Source organism: Dendrobates tinctorius, unplaced genomic scaffold, assembly GCF_039654945.1.
Source record: "Dendrobates tinctorius isolate UK_male_01 unplaced genomic scaffold, ASM3965494v1 ptg000064l, whole genome shotgun sequence".
Taxonomy (NCBI): Eukaryota; Metazoa; Chordata; class Amphibia; order Anura; family Dendrobatidae; genus Dendrobates; species Dendrobates tinctorius.
In genome coordinates this window covers 24,257,534-24,272,836 of record NW_027361732.1, presented here as the reverse complement: position 1 = coordinate 24,272,836, position 15,303 = coordinate 24,257,534, and the positions used below count along the sequence as shown (strand labels likewise).

Here is a 15,303-nt window from a genome sequence, read left to right as displayed (position 1 = left end):
ATGCAGCTTTCCTCCTGAATAGCTGTCACCAAGCTCTGTCAGAGCTGCAAGGAAATCCCCTCTGACTCATTCCACAACAGGGCTCTGACTGAGCTGCCAGGACCTCTCTCTAGATCCTTCCTCCACCAAGGATGGTTGAAATGAACATTATCACCAACAGTGATTGCAACACCTGACACTCTTTTATAACAGAGCCAGAGCAATCACACCTGCTTTATAATCATGCACTAAACTAAAGAAACCAGAGTGCAATGATGCTCACCACCACCGGGGGCAAACTAGAACAAAAGACACCACGGTGTAATAATCCTAATGGCCACCGGGGGCAAAACCAAAACTTAAGCACAAGCTTAAGGAAAAAAAAAGGTTACCTGTGCTTTTTATCTGTCATGATCCAGCATGGATCATGACACTTGGCCAGTCCAGCACCTTTACCCTTGGTTTCTTTAGCAAGGCAGTGGTTGTCTTGGAAGTGTATTTGGGTTTGTGCTCATGTTGGAATACTGCCCTGTGTCCAAGTTTCTGAAGGGAGGGAATCATGCTCTACTTCAGTTTGTCACAGAACATCTTTACATTTATGGTTCCCTAGAAAAACTGTAGCTCCCCACAGCTGGAAGTGTTCATGCAGCCACCAACCGTGACATTCCCACCACCATGCTTGTCTGTAGGCAAGACACACTTGTCTTAGTACTGACCTGATTAGTGCCACATATTCTTGACACAATCTGAGCCAAATAAGTTTATCTTGGCCTCATCAGACCTCAGCACATGATTCTAGTAATCCATGTCCTTAGTCTGCTTGTATTCAGCGGTCTTTTTTGTGCATCTACTTTATTAGAGGTTTTTTTCTGGGATGATAGCCATGCAGGCCAATTTTATGCAGTTTGTGGCATATGGTCTGAGCATTGACAGGCTAACCCATCACCCATTTAACCTCTGCAGCACTCATACATCTATTTTAAAAAGACAACCTATGGATATGACGTTGAGCACGAGCATTCAACTTTTTTTGGTCGATCATGGCGAGGCATGTTTTGAGTGGAATCTGTCTTGCTACACCACTGTATGGTCTTGGCCACCATGCTGCAGCTCAATTTCAGGGTGTTGGAAATCTTTTTATAGCCTAGGCTATCTTTATGTAGAGCAAACATTTTTTTTTTTTAAAATCCTCAGAAACTTCTTTGCCATGAGGTGCCATGTTGAACTTCTATTGACCAGTATGAGAAAGTATGAGAGTGAGTACACCAAATTTAACACACCTACTACCCATTCACGCATGAGACCTTGTTACACTAATGAGTCACATGACACCAGAGATGGAAAATTGCTAATTGGGTATAATTTGGCCATTTTAACTTAGGGGTGCACTCACTTTTGTTGCCAGAGGTTTAGACATTAATAGCTGTGTGTTGACTTATTTAAAGGGCACACCAAATTTACACTGTTATGTAAGCTGTACACTGACTCCTTTATACTGTATCAAAGTGTTATATCTTCAGTATTGTCCCAGGTGAAGATATCTATTTATATAATTGCCTTGTAAAGTTTTCATTTCTTGTTCTGTCCAGATGACACTGTATCCCAGAATTTCAAGTGGAGGAAGTTCACCGACCGCCATATTGGGACACCCAAGTGATGGGTGTCTCAATATGGAAACTGCTACTGGTACCAACCTATTGTGTGGCAACACACACACACACACACACACACACTCTATACGAAATGCACACCACACTCTCACACTCACTCAGACTCACACACTCACACTCACTTACGCAGCCTCTTGCATGGTAACACCAGCAGAACACCGTCATAAAAATGCTGCTTCCGGTATCAGCCAAATGATTCACTGACTGCCGTCATCTTTGTACAGGAGTGCATGCGCAGTTTTAATGTGACCACCGCTATCTGCCTGCACAAAGAAGGTGGCGGTCTGATTTACTGCACCTGCATGAATTACGTGCAGGTGCAGTGAATCATTGGGGTGATTCCAGCAGCAGATGCACGACGTGTCTTCAGGCAGAGGAAGCCGGTCACATTAAAGGGGTTTTCCCATGAATGAAAGTTCATTTTAAAAATTGACTGTGTCTGACCATGTACGAAGCATACCACATCTTCTGGGCAGGTGAGGAAGCAAAAGACAATACTGACATTGCACCAGGGGATCACAGTGGATTCATTTTGAGGTAAAATATTTTACCTCACAAAATGTATCCTCTGCGATATCCTGCTGTAATGTCAGTATTGTCTTGTGCTTCCTCCCCTGCCCAGGAGCTGTGGTATGTTCTGTACATGGTCAGACACAGGGGTGAGTGTGTCCGACCGTGTATGGAGCATACCACATCTGGGCAGGAGAGGAAGCAAAAGACAATACTGACATTAAAGTAGAGGATAACAGTGGATTCATTTTGTAAGGTAAAATATTTCACTGACTCTTTTTAAAAAATATTTTACCTCACAAAATGTATCCTCTGCGATCTCCTGCTGTAATGTCAGTATTGTCTTTTGCTTCCTCCCCTGCCAAGGAGCTGTGGTATAGACAGGTCAAAGAAGAGAGCAAAGATTGGAGAAGTCAGCACATGGGGAAAGAGAGTGGAAAGGTGGATGAGCACATGGAGGAGAGATTTTCAATGCTGCAAAGGCTGCCCCCATCGTGACATTACCGCTCTCCATCGGGCCTCCATCTAATTATAAAATATTTGCCAAAAATTTGAGGGGTTTATTCACTTTGTGAGATACTTCATAATGCTCTGAGCAGAAAGACCAAAAAAATCCACGAAAAGAGGCAAGCTCAAATTTTGTCTGATACACTCATCTCTCCTTATTACGCATTCGGAGTTTATTGATGGGCATCTCTAGCTCTAATTTTTAGACAATACCATGTATTAACTGGTTTGACACTTCTTTGCATGAGTATCATGCAATACAATTACATTTTTACAGCGACACCTTGTGTGCTAATGTCAGTGATAAGCTGATTGCTGCAGCAGCTTTTGATTGAAGAGTTCTTGAGCATTTGAGGCATGTTCTTTAATATTGTGCTGCTCGCTGTTCTTAGTAAAGCATTTACGTTTTCTTACATGAGAAAGGTGAAATGAAAATATTCTACATAGGAGAGAAATGGTGCATAGGGATTTCAAGGTCAAAATTCACAATTCTTAAAGTATTTTATAACAATGCCTAAAGCCATCCCTGCACTGAAACCAATTTTTGTCTTCCTCCAAAGAAAATATAATACAACTTAATTACACCATAAAAAGTGGTGTGTTCTATAATTTATAAGCATCATAGAACTATATCTCAAACTTTCAGACGTGTGTGCATACAGACTAATCGCATACTTTACTCTCAGCAGGCAGCTAAATAATAGGTTGATGCTATGATTGAAATTTTGCCATTTAGTGAATTTGTTTTAAGCAGCATGGAGGAAGGAGCGATTCACAGTTTAAGTATATTCAAGACGCCTTTAATTCACTGTAAATACAGGATGTTATTACACATACTGATTGTAATGGGGCAAAAACAACTTTTAGGGATTTTATGATGACAATTATTCTAATTGCACGTGTTTTTTTTCAAATGGGGTAAAATGTAGACGCAGCAATTAGTAAAATTACTGCGTTGGATAGTGTGAACCATAATTAAATAATAGTCAAAGTTACTGAAAGTATCACATAACTTATGGAGTTGCCTTTGGTGCTACACTGAGATTTTTGTTCTCTTTATTACATTTAATCGAAAATCATTGTCAAAAGGGATTTATTAAATTAGGGTAAAATCACTTATAAAGTCAAATGAAAGGCTAGCATTTCTTATCCTTACTTGATGAGATTAGCTCTATTTTTCTCTATAGAAGGAATATCAATTGAAATTCTCTCATTCATGTTCTGATTACCGTGTGGAATAAAATCTCAGCATAGCCATACATTTAGTGAAAGAGTTTAACTATGCATGACAAGGTGTAGCAGATGATGGAAAATACAGCAGAGGATTAAGCTGGTTGTCAGTACATCTGGCTGATACATCGCCTGTAGATGCTTGAAAAGACAAATTAATTGTTATGTATGGTTACCATTCAAATTATTATGCACTCTTTCTTCTTTGAACAGCCTCTATATTAAGAATGGCTTTTTAGTTTAAATATATTAGGGTGTAGTAATTTCTGCTCTGGTAAATGCAGATCAATTTATTCAATCATAAACCTTAGTCAAGTCTTTTTTTTTAAGGCGTTTATTGAAAAAACGTAGGATCGTTTTTGGTGGTAGACCGCATTTGAATTCTATGTGATGCAGTGTAATACAAAAACATGTTAGTAATAGTTTATGATCCAGAACATGGCTTTATTGAACAAGGGTTTCTCTGGTCTTGGTAGCCAAACGTACTGTACAATTAAAAGTTTTGCAATTTTCTAATTTGGTGCAATTTATCAAAGACACAAAAAGTTGCAAGTTAACAAAGGAACTTGTTTTTGGCATCACTTTCTAAAGGCGTCTAACTTAGTGAGCGGGTTTAGCAGTGGGCAAGTCATTGGTGACAGATTTTCTTTACGTTTTGACAAAAATTGGTGCAAATGATTGCCCATAATTGGAGTATACTTTATGGTGCATGGATAGTCACATGTTCCTTCTGATAATTTGAACTCCACTAAAATTTCGGCTAAGACAGTCCTAATAAATTCCACCATTCATGTTATAATTCTTCTTTCATGTTCCTAGATTTAAATGCTAATTGAATTGATGCATTATATTTTATATTAAGGGTCCAACACATTAAATTGTTTGCGCTGGAAATCTGTTGAAAAACACTGAATAGTCCCAACTTTTTTTGCGTAATGCCAAAATTATGTGACTTTTGGAATTTTCATGACATTTTGGCAGAGCATGGGAGGAGCCAGGCTATAGCTTGGCTATGCCCATATGTATGTTGAATTAATGAAAAGTGTTTATTATAGCAGAAATGTTACACCAGTAATTTCTAGTGAGGCACATGCCACTGATGAGATGCACCATATTCATTATCTGGTGTGAGTCTTATAATGAATTTGGCACATATTATTCCTGCATGCCCCTCATGAAAACTGGCATATGACACACAAATCTTAATGAAATGAAGACTGAGTTTGAAAATCCATACATGAGACCATGATTAAGGTTCAATAGCTGAAACAGTTTTGGTTTTTCTGTGGGTCCCCTGTGGTTTGCTAGTAACCTTTGGTATTTTTAAAAATATTGTAATACATCTGAAATTTTATCTACACTCATGCCTATCACCGCTGGATAATTTTTCCTTTTTTTCTGAAAATCCATACAGACGTGTTCTACAACCACACAACTGGTTACACAAGGGCATAACATGAAGCTTCTGACCCCAAAGGAAAATCTGTAACAGGGCTCTTCCAAGTACCATGTGTTGTCTAATAAGAGTGTCCTCTTACATGACACTAGTTATATTTGGCACATGTCAGGCATAAAGCCCAGAATAATTGCTATCTCTTCATCCATTGTTAGATAATAGGCTAGCAGAACACATTTTTTAACTGTAATTTTATGTATTTTATGATTTTGTATGTTCAAATCTGATGCACAAAGTATCAACCTGTTTTACAGCCTTATTGCTTCCCAAGGCAATTCCTAACTAAAGGGGTTTTCTTATCTTATTAAATGGGTAAAATTGCAAAGTGTTTGACAAAAACAAGTAACTTTGATATTTGCAACTTATTAAAAAATCCTCTTTGTTTTAAAAAATGGAGGGTTTTTAATCCTATTCTTTACTGCTCATTGATAAGGTGGTCAGTTTCCTAGGCAAGGAGCGCATACTTACAAGCATTGCTCCAAAGCTGACCGTATGGCTAGATCAGACAGTTATTATACAGCTACAATACTGCAGAGGCAAATCTACTTCTTCCAGCAGCATCTGAAATAGCATAATTCTGTCCTGAGACTCAGTCATGTTTTAGGCCCAATTATCAGGGGCACACTGCCTTCTGGCAAACATGAAACTGGAAATCGGCTGTGCGGTGCATATATATATATATACAGTATATACTGTATAAATATAAATTTATATTACCTGGTTTAAATAACTGTATTTATGCTTATATGATGCCTGGTTCATGATACACAAAATTTGTCATAGATAGCGGGAAGCTACATACACACATGGTCAAAATTGAGTTTTATTTTTTTAATTCTGTGGAAGCATGTCTGACTTTCATTTGTTCATTTTAATAGATTTTTAATTTATTATTACTTTTCTCAGATTCAAGTTATTTTCTGTGACCATTGTGAGTTTTTCTGTCATTAAACGAGGGGTACCAACAATTTTGACCAAGTGTGTAGAAGTCTGTGAAGTAAATAGGTGGTCTAGCGTAAGTACTTTTCATCTGTTCTATGTATTAAGGTAAATTTAAAAAAGTAAAAATCAATCCTAGAGATGTAGGATATAAAGAATTGTAAAAAGGATAGTAACGAGACGCTATACTATTAATTCAAGCAAAATCATGCAGTGTGATATGCAGGATATATTGCAAATAAATGAAATGTTGCATTTTACACTTCACAATGGTAAAAATTAATGTATACCAGGTCTGACCAGTATATGCTGCTTTTTTTTGTGTAAAATCACCTTTACCACCACCCACATGAAAAAATCCCTCCTAAATGATGTGTAAATATGGAGAAGTTACACAACCTATTTTCCATCCAATAATAGCTTACAAATATATAAATTACAATGATTTACATAGAGTGGAACCTATCTTAAGCGGGTACACTTTATGTCACCCCCCCATTATAGCACTAAATAAATGCTAAAAATAATGAACATATGCATTGCAATGTAAAAACAACCTGTTGTGCTTATGTTCAGTCTTTTGAGCTTCTATTAACCACTTTTACACGAATGAACTGATGAAAATTTAGGAAGCGTCACTAATTTATAAAATACAAACAATAATAAAAAAAGACGAAAAGATGTAGCAAATAAAATGACTAAAATGCTTCAACGCGATAGATATATATGTTTAAATGGAATTGGGCCCAATTCATCAAATATTTTGGGGTGAAAAGCTGTAAAAAGGCATAACATTTTGGTGCAACTTAAGACTGTGCATAAATTTTCCGACCTTTGGCGTTCTCATGCCATTTTCACTCAGTTCTGACAAATCGGGTGGAACTAAGGCAGGACAGGTGTCTTACCACTAATTCATGATGAGCAGCATTCCCTATACCACAAATCTTTTTCCAGCTGGGGATAGAGTAGGATTTGTAGATTGGTGCACACAAATGTTCACGCCACTTGTCCACTGCTCCTGATTCTTGAAGACGTTTAAGCCTGACTCCAGCACATCTCCTCATGAACAACGCTAGTCTTGATTAATCTGGACCATTGAATGCACATATGCTTGCATGAAAGATATTTCACACTTTAAGCACTGCACTAGCTAGATTTGTTGGAGTGGAGTACAGTTAGACCGATTTCAGATGCCTGTGAAACATTGACAGTGCTAGGGTGGCAATACACATTTCAACAACAGGGTCTCTTGAACTGAGATGCAATGTGGACACATTTCTTAATGCAGACGTTTAAAATTGACCTGAATTTTAATTGACTGCGAGTTTACAATATATATTTATACTTGACACTTAACATTTTATAATGACTTGAGAAAAGTTCAGTACAAAGCTGAAATGTAGTACATATGTGATGGTGAAGTAAACCACATTGATGATCATCTGAAGCTCTGGTTCTTTTACTTTTCTTGTTATCGGATGTTTTCAACCCACTAGTGATGGGTGGGTCCATACTGATTGGACTATTTGCAAGTGTGGCTTCCGCTGTGAATTTCTGGATCATATCCATTATGGATTATTCACTTTTGACCTCCAGAATTTTTATTTTGTATCATAGTTCAAAACACAATGTTAACAAAAATTGACTATCCTTACATGTAAAGTTTCTATTTAATGTATTTATGTAAGTCTCTGTTATTAGAATGATTGGATCAGTTTCGCTATAGCCATGTATTAGTTTTACCCATTTGAAGCAAACCACAAACAATTTCCAAAATACCATTACATTTTAGTATCCATTCAGATAAAATAGAAACATACAGTGTTAAAAAATACAAAGACGACTTGTAAACATGACATGGCCGTTCCGTTCGTCAATATGTCTAAATGTCTCAGTGAGTTTTGGCTGAAATGTAGAGCAACTGATGAATTTTTTAGAGCCCAGAAGAGATGCGGTTTGGTATAGGAAAGCCATTGACTTATATTTTTATCAAATCAGCAATTTAAGCAATAACACAAACTGTGTCTTATTCCATCAACTATAGTTGCCTACTGAAATAATTATGTAGAGGCGAGAAATGAATTGGATTTTACTGTGGAATTTCAGCTGTCAAGCAAAATCAAGCTTTACCCTCCTGCCGGATAGGAACATTGCCGAACACATAGACATAACATTTAGGTACATAAATTGTCCAAAATATGTAGAGCAGTGCAGCATTTGTACACAGTCAGTTGCTGATGGTACCCTTCGTACCATGAAAATGAGATACAATTAACAATGCAACGCAGCTAGTAGGCAATTGACAATGAACTGCTGTCACAAGACATATCCTGGAGGAATGAAAAGACATGGAATTCTCAACCACAGACCCACAAGTACATGTTCTGACTTTTAATTAGTACAAAGGAATGGTTTGACATAGAGTTATGATAAAGCCAGTATTAAACCTGTCGGCGAGTTTATATGGTCATTATAACACCATCTTGTTCAATCTGAATCCAAATTCACATTATTATCTCCCACCTCTGAAGAGAGATGCTTTATACATCGTACATAATCTACACAGGGGGATAGTAATGTTTTATCAGCTCAGTGTGTGTCTGTGCATATCCTATGTATAAAAAAATCTTTTTTTGTTTTCTATTTTTATGCCTTTGTTTTTTTTTCGTTTGTTTTATAAAGATGTATTAAAAAGACAAAGAAACATGCACTTATTAAAATTATACCTTTTAGAAATGTCTCTGGACACAAGAATATGATTTTACATATATATTTATAAATAAATCCTAATATTTTCCTAATATTATGGCACATATTTGCTAAGTGTGGTTTTTCCATAAGACAGCTCTTAATGCCAAATAGAGCCCTATGGCTTGGGCATTCTTGAGTTGCCTAAAGGAATTTGCGCTGCTTAGGAAACATGACATATCAGGCTTATTTGAATGGGACTTTGGTGGAGATCTTGAATTGAAAATCAATTGTATTCTAGTATACTTTATTTTTTCCCTTTCACAAATATAAATTATTCAAGTCTGCACCAAAGCCCCTTAAAGGGGTTGTCATGAATTAGAAAAAAAAGGGTTTGCTTACTAGAAACAGTGTCACTACAATCCACTGGTCGAGTCTGTTATTGCAGTTCAGATTCACTTAAAGGGAATCTGTCACCTGATTTTGGTGGGCTATTTAAATGAGGTCTGTCCGGTCCGATGGGCACTGATTCGAATCTTTGCCGCTTCCCCATCCTTGACCGCCGTCCGCAGTTTTTTCATGAATAGAAGTAGGTGTCCGCCATCTTTCGCACGTGCACTAAGCATTCTTGGCTCGCGCATGCGCAGTATGCTTTGACCAACTGCGGGAAAAGCTGAAAAGCCTTACTGCGCATGCGCCGTTAACTAGGCTCCGGAACACAGCAAAATACTTCCGGGGCTTATTTAACTGGTGCATGCGCAGTAAGGCTTTTTGGCTTTGCCCGCAGTTGGGCAAAGCATACTGCGCTTGCGTGAACCAAGAATGCTTAGTGCACGAGTGAAAGATAGCGGACACCTACTCCTATTCATGAAAAAACTGCAGACGGCGGCCAAGGAAAAGATGGGGAGGCGGCAAAGATCCGAAACATCGCCCATTGGACCGGACAGACCTCATTTAAATAGCCAGCCAAAACCAGGTGACAGATTCCCTTTATTTCTCTTACTGATAACCTATCATGTGAAAAAAATATGGGGTTAATCTGAATTTTAATAACATTCTAAACCTGTCTGGCACCTGCACTTAGAACCCTGCTGCTGGGAATTAACAAAATTTATTTCTCCAGGAAGCGTTTGGGTTTCAGTCACAAGGGTGGAGCCAACGCGGGCTCAGTCACGGCTCTGTGCATAGAGACAGACAACTGGAATAACACCCACGGCAATGACTGAAAGCCAACGCTAATGCTGATCATGCTGTCAGTCACAGTTGGGGGTGCGGTTACAGCCGCTGTTCTCTATACATAGAGCAATGACTGTAACGCTGCAGGGAGGAATAACAATCATATCTTCCAGGCAGCAGGGCTCTCAGTGTTGACACCAGACAGGTTCATAATGCTATTAACCAGAAGATTAACCCCATATCTGCAGGTTAGTAGTGTTTTTTTCACGTGTCAGGTTCCCTTTAAGCTACAATAACAGACAATCAATAGACAAAAGTAAGGCTGTTTCTGGAAAAAAGGAGACCCTTTTTCCTAACCTTATAAAACCCCTTTAATAAGTAAGCCTTTAAATGTTTTTCGGTTGTGCATGAATACATTTCAAGAAAGATTCATATTTGATCTGTAGCTTTATTTATATAATTCAAAATTGGTGCTATCGATATGATCCAAAATCGGTGCCAATACGGGAAGGAAGAAAAAAATGTTGCTAAGGCTTTAAATATTTTGTTCTTTTTTTGGTTTCCTCATATGGGCTTAAATGTAAACTTTTACAATGGCATGGTTGAAGAACGTTTGTTTCTTTCTCACCTTGCTCTGACAGTCCACTTGAACACATTTTGAACAGATTATGTACTACTGCAGATTGAAGACCATACATGTAACAAGAGACTCCGCTCCGAGGCGCTGCTTCCCATACTCCACAGGGGAAGAGGAAACAGGAAAACAAAAACTCATAGAGTTCGACAGCTACTGAGGCAACACTTGCCATTTACAATATAAGCCCAAATATTTTTTTTTCTTTCATTTTTTTTTTTGCAACACAACTATATATTAATTTAATAAAATACACAATATAGCTCTTATACACTCAACGATTTGGCTCATATGCACTAAAATTGCAAAGAAATAAAAAAAATGCCATTTTGATGTAAACACATTTAAATCTTACATTTGCACATATAAATGGTGATGTGATATCAGATTTAATGAATAGGACATTTACTTTCCTGAGAAAATTTTAGTGTCCACAAATTAATTAAAAAAAAGAACTTTTTTTTAATGATTTTGCCATTTTGAGCTTTTTACCTTTAGATGGTAAAAATATATATTTTTTAAGAACCACATTAAATCGAGGTTGAAAAACATAATTATCTCTCTGCATCTCTGTATAAATATTCAGATGTGAATATATTGTGTTTTTGTTGGACACTAAAATTCTTTTTTATTTTTTCAACACTTTTCATTTTACATAAAGTGAATTAGCTTATGCTAGTGCAGGACACAATAAATTGACTATATAATTTTTTTTTTTTATATCTTACTATGTGTGGCATGAAAATGATCTACATGACACGGACATGTTGTACTGAAATGGTCAGGAATGTTGATCATTAATATAGAAATGTTTACCACAAATGGGTGTTGATGTTTGGTGCGGCTAGGACTACAGCAAAATTAGTTAGGACTTTAGTTAGAAGCTAGTGATGCTGTTTAAAATCCACACATAAATTAGTCAACCCTGTTAATCAATGGGTTTATCCTCAGCAAATGAAAAGACACATCAACAAGACGTTCCGAGCTCTGCTCCCTTATATAACAGATTGTCAATATTCACTACAACATTTTTTTTTTGTTGACCGAGTCCAATAGAATTTTTTTTTGTCAAAATAAAGCCAGTGTAATCTGAATTACAGAAAAAAAACAGTACAAGATTTTGGGGGCACTTTAAGCGTTCACTTAGAGCCACAGAGCAGCATCCGTCTCCTTTCTCCCCTGCAAATGTGCTGTTCCAAGGGAAAAATATTTCCTTGACAAAGGTAAACATAACAGCCTCTCCGTCCTGCTCACTTTCTTACAGCCACTGCTTCACTTCCTCGACAGTCTTGTAAAAGCTTATCAATTTCTCTCACAACTTCCTCAGCATCTACAGATTCTCGGCCCAAATCACGATTTGAATGCTCCAGGTGGTCTAAGACAGCGTCCATTTCACTTGAGTCTCGGCTCACTCTGGAATGCACATCGGCAAAAACATGGGCCATGGGGTCTGATGTGATGTACTGAGGGTCCTTTGTCTGTTTACTAGGTGATATGTACTGACCATCAGAAGACAGGTATTGATTGGTTGTTTCTGCCAAGACTCCTGATTTGATTTCACAGCCATTCAATGGTCCCTTAGTGGAGGCACAAGGCTCAATGCATGTCTTGGTTGGGCTGCTAGATGCAGAAGGAACCTCTTGCAGAAGAGGACTCAGGGCACGCTTGGCTTTTAAATATGGTTTTACATTGGCAATGAGAATGGTGTGCTCTCTTTTGTCTTTTCCAAATGTACAAAAGGTCTTTTTCCCAGTAGGGTTTACAGTTTCATAAGTCTCAGTCTCAACGTGAGCTTCAACAGTTGGAACAAAGAGATTTGTGCGATAATCTGCATTTTCCACCTGGTTTGTTGTGGGAAATTGTGGCATCCAACACCTGTCAGAATGACCGAGTACTCTGCATTCATCTGTACAATTAACACACTCCTCTTGCTCTGCAAAACAGAAAAAAACAAAGAAGATGACTTTATTATACTAAACAATATTCATACATTAGGATGTACAGAGTTAAAAAATAGAATATGCAAAAAAAATAGCCTTCATTTGCTTAGAAACAATTATGAATGATGGGCAGAAGTTGGGTTCCTTCACTAACACATTTTTCTGCTTGCAAGAAAACAAGCATTCTAAGTATTTTTAAAAATGTCTTTCTTATGTGGTTCTACCAGTATTTTTTGAATTTCTTGCAAGTTCTTTGGAGAGTTCTATAGGAAAAAAAATGTCTGAACAAAAATCATACTAAAAACATGCTGAGATTTAGTAAAAATGCCACTCACCACAAAACACTACATAAATTCAACAAACCAAGACAATCTGGATAAATAAAGGCATAACTTAATATGAAGCTCATCAGGTTGTAAAGGTAAGGGGGCAGTATAAGACTGTAAGGTGAAGTGGCAGTGTGTCATTCTGTAAACAGAAAATTACATCTGTAGCCCAACTTTTGCTGCACCCCTCCACCTTCTCTCCAGCTGTGATGTCAATCTTATTCGTAAATGGGCAGATGGTGCATGAATAGAACTGAAGCAATTTTTTGTGTTTGCTGCTTAAATTGAACCTGTCACGTGAACAAATGCTATTAGACAGATCAGAGCACTATTAACCTGCATATTAACACCATATATGCAGGCCAAGTGACAGCACTTAGACACTCTGCTGCCAGTAGGAAATTAACTTTATCTCTCCCTGCAGCATTTGGGTTTCAGTCATGGAGGATCATTGGTGCCTGTTCAGTGACCACTCTATGTATAGAGAGCTGCATCTAGCACTGACTGACAACCAGCCCTACTGCTGAACTGCTGTTGTTCTGGTGTCGAGGTTACCGCCGCCGCTGTCACAGACCGATGACTGAACCAATGCTGGCACCATCCCATGACTGAATCCTGAATGCTACTAGGGGAGTAAAGTTCATTTTGTGCCAGCAGTGGGGCTCAAAGCGCTGGCAAAGGGCAGATTCAGAATGCTATTAACCTGCAGAAAAACCACAGAAATGCAGATTAACAGCATTTTTTCACTTTACAGTCCTATACTAACAGGTTTCCGCTATTGTAATTGTGTTCTGTGGGGGTAATAAGGTTCAGTATATTTCACTAACATATACTTTGCAGAACAAAAAAAGATATAATTTGCATAAAACAAAAAAAAAAACACGATAAGCAACATAGATCTATAAATCTATGGATTTTTTTTTAAAGCTCTCTTAACTACGGTACATTATGACTCTTATGTGCTGCATTCAATACAGAAAGCGATTGCCAAGTTAGATACATTTTCTATGATCGGTTATTTGGTAGAGTAAGTTTTATTTTCTTTATGTTCTGCATATTATAATAAATTTATACAAACAAGAAAAGAAATATTTGATGTAAAGCTGAATAAATGATGGCTTATTGCTTCGGCTTTATTCTCCGTAAGAATGGTGCTGAATGCTATCCTCTAATGCATTAAAATAAAAATAAATGAACACTATGCTATGGACTGTGCTCTTCAGCTAGGAGTGAATAATTGATACGCTTTGCTGTGCCACAATCCTCCTTGTTAACATTTTTTACATTTTAAATTACATTGAACACAATATGCCCTCACCATTTATGTTTCACAGTGAAATAAATAGCTGTAGTTAGCTTTTGTTAAAGTACTTAGGGAATATCTAAAATTCACTTTATTATATATACGTAGAAATCATTCCAACACAGGCTCAACGATACTCCCACTCGTTTTCTATTTCCACTCATTTTATAGCGCACGAATAAAGTAAATTGTCTTCCAATTCCGCCCGTTGTCATATTACAAATTATAACCTCACATGTTGTACATCACACTATCAATATCATTTACCAACACCGAGGAAAATATCACAAAAGTCATGAAAGGGAAAGAACAGGCATTTCCTACAGCCATTAATTCCTCTAAAAGGGACATTAGAAAATGATTCCATGATTTTTTGTAATTTAGTAGCATTTTTAGCACCCCAATTACAGCTGCAAGACCAGTGTTGCAGACTCGAATTTTTATTTTTTCTGGACAGCGCATCAAAAAAATCATGGACGGCCAATACTTTGCACAGACCCATTAGAAAACCATAATAAATAGTTTTTAACTGATAATTCAGGAACAAAGATATTAACTGCATTTTATGCCAAATAATGATGATAACTACAGTTAAAACCTGTACACATTTCTCAATCTTGGAAAAATTTACAAACACGTCATTTTTTCTATGGAAAGTGGAAAAAAGTGCCTACTTCTATGGACTGTCAGTTGGAAAACCTGGGCCAGACCCACATCCTTGCAAGAAACCTCAGTGATCAAAGTTCAGTCCACTTTTCTTTTGTAAGTCAGTTCTAATATATTAAATTGATACACTAACCCCTTCACGACATCCATTGTACTGTACATGAGGTTATGGCTCTGGAAAGAAGGTGAGGAAAAAACGAAAACGGAAATTGGCCGCATTGTGAAGAGGTTAAATGATGTGGAAAAACAAATTAAATTATATATATTATATATATATAT

The 15,303-nt window shown here is 37.3% G+C and overlaps 1 protein-coding gene across 3 annotated transcripts in view; it reads right to left on the bottom strand.

The window, feature by feature from the left end:
* Window positions 1-7,582: 7,582 nt before the first annotated feature.
* The window catches only part of PCDH17 (protocadherin 17), a 275,600-nt gene continuing 267,879 nt past the window's right edge, over window positions 7,583-15,303 (bottom strand). For 2 of the 3 annotated variants that reach the window (XM_073580348.1, XM_073580347.1), the window contains one exon: window positions 7,583-12,722. In XM_073580348.1, the coding sequence (XP_073436449.1) occupies window positions 12,040-12,722 (683 nt within the window). In that variant the 3' untranslated portion in view covers window positions 7,583-12,039. The remainder of the gene's footprint in view (window positions 12,723-15,303) is intronic. The other variant, XM_073580350.1, reaches the window with a different exon arrangement.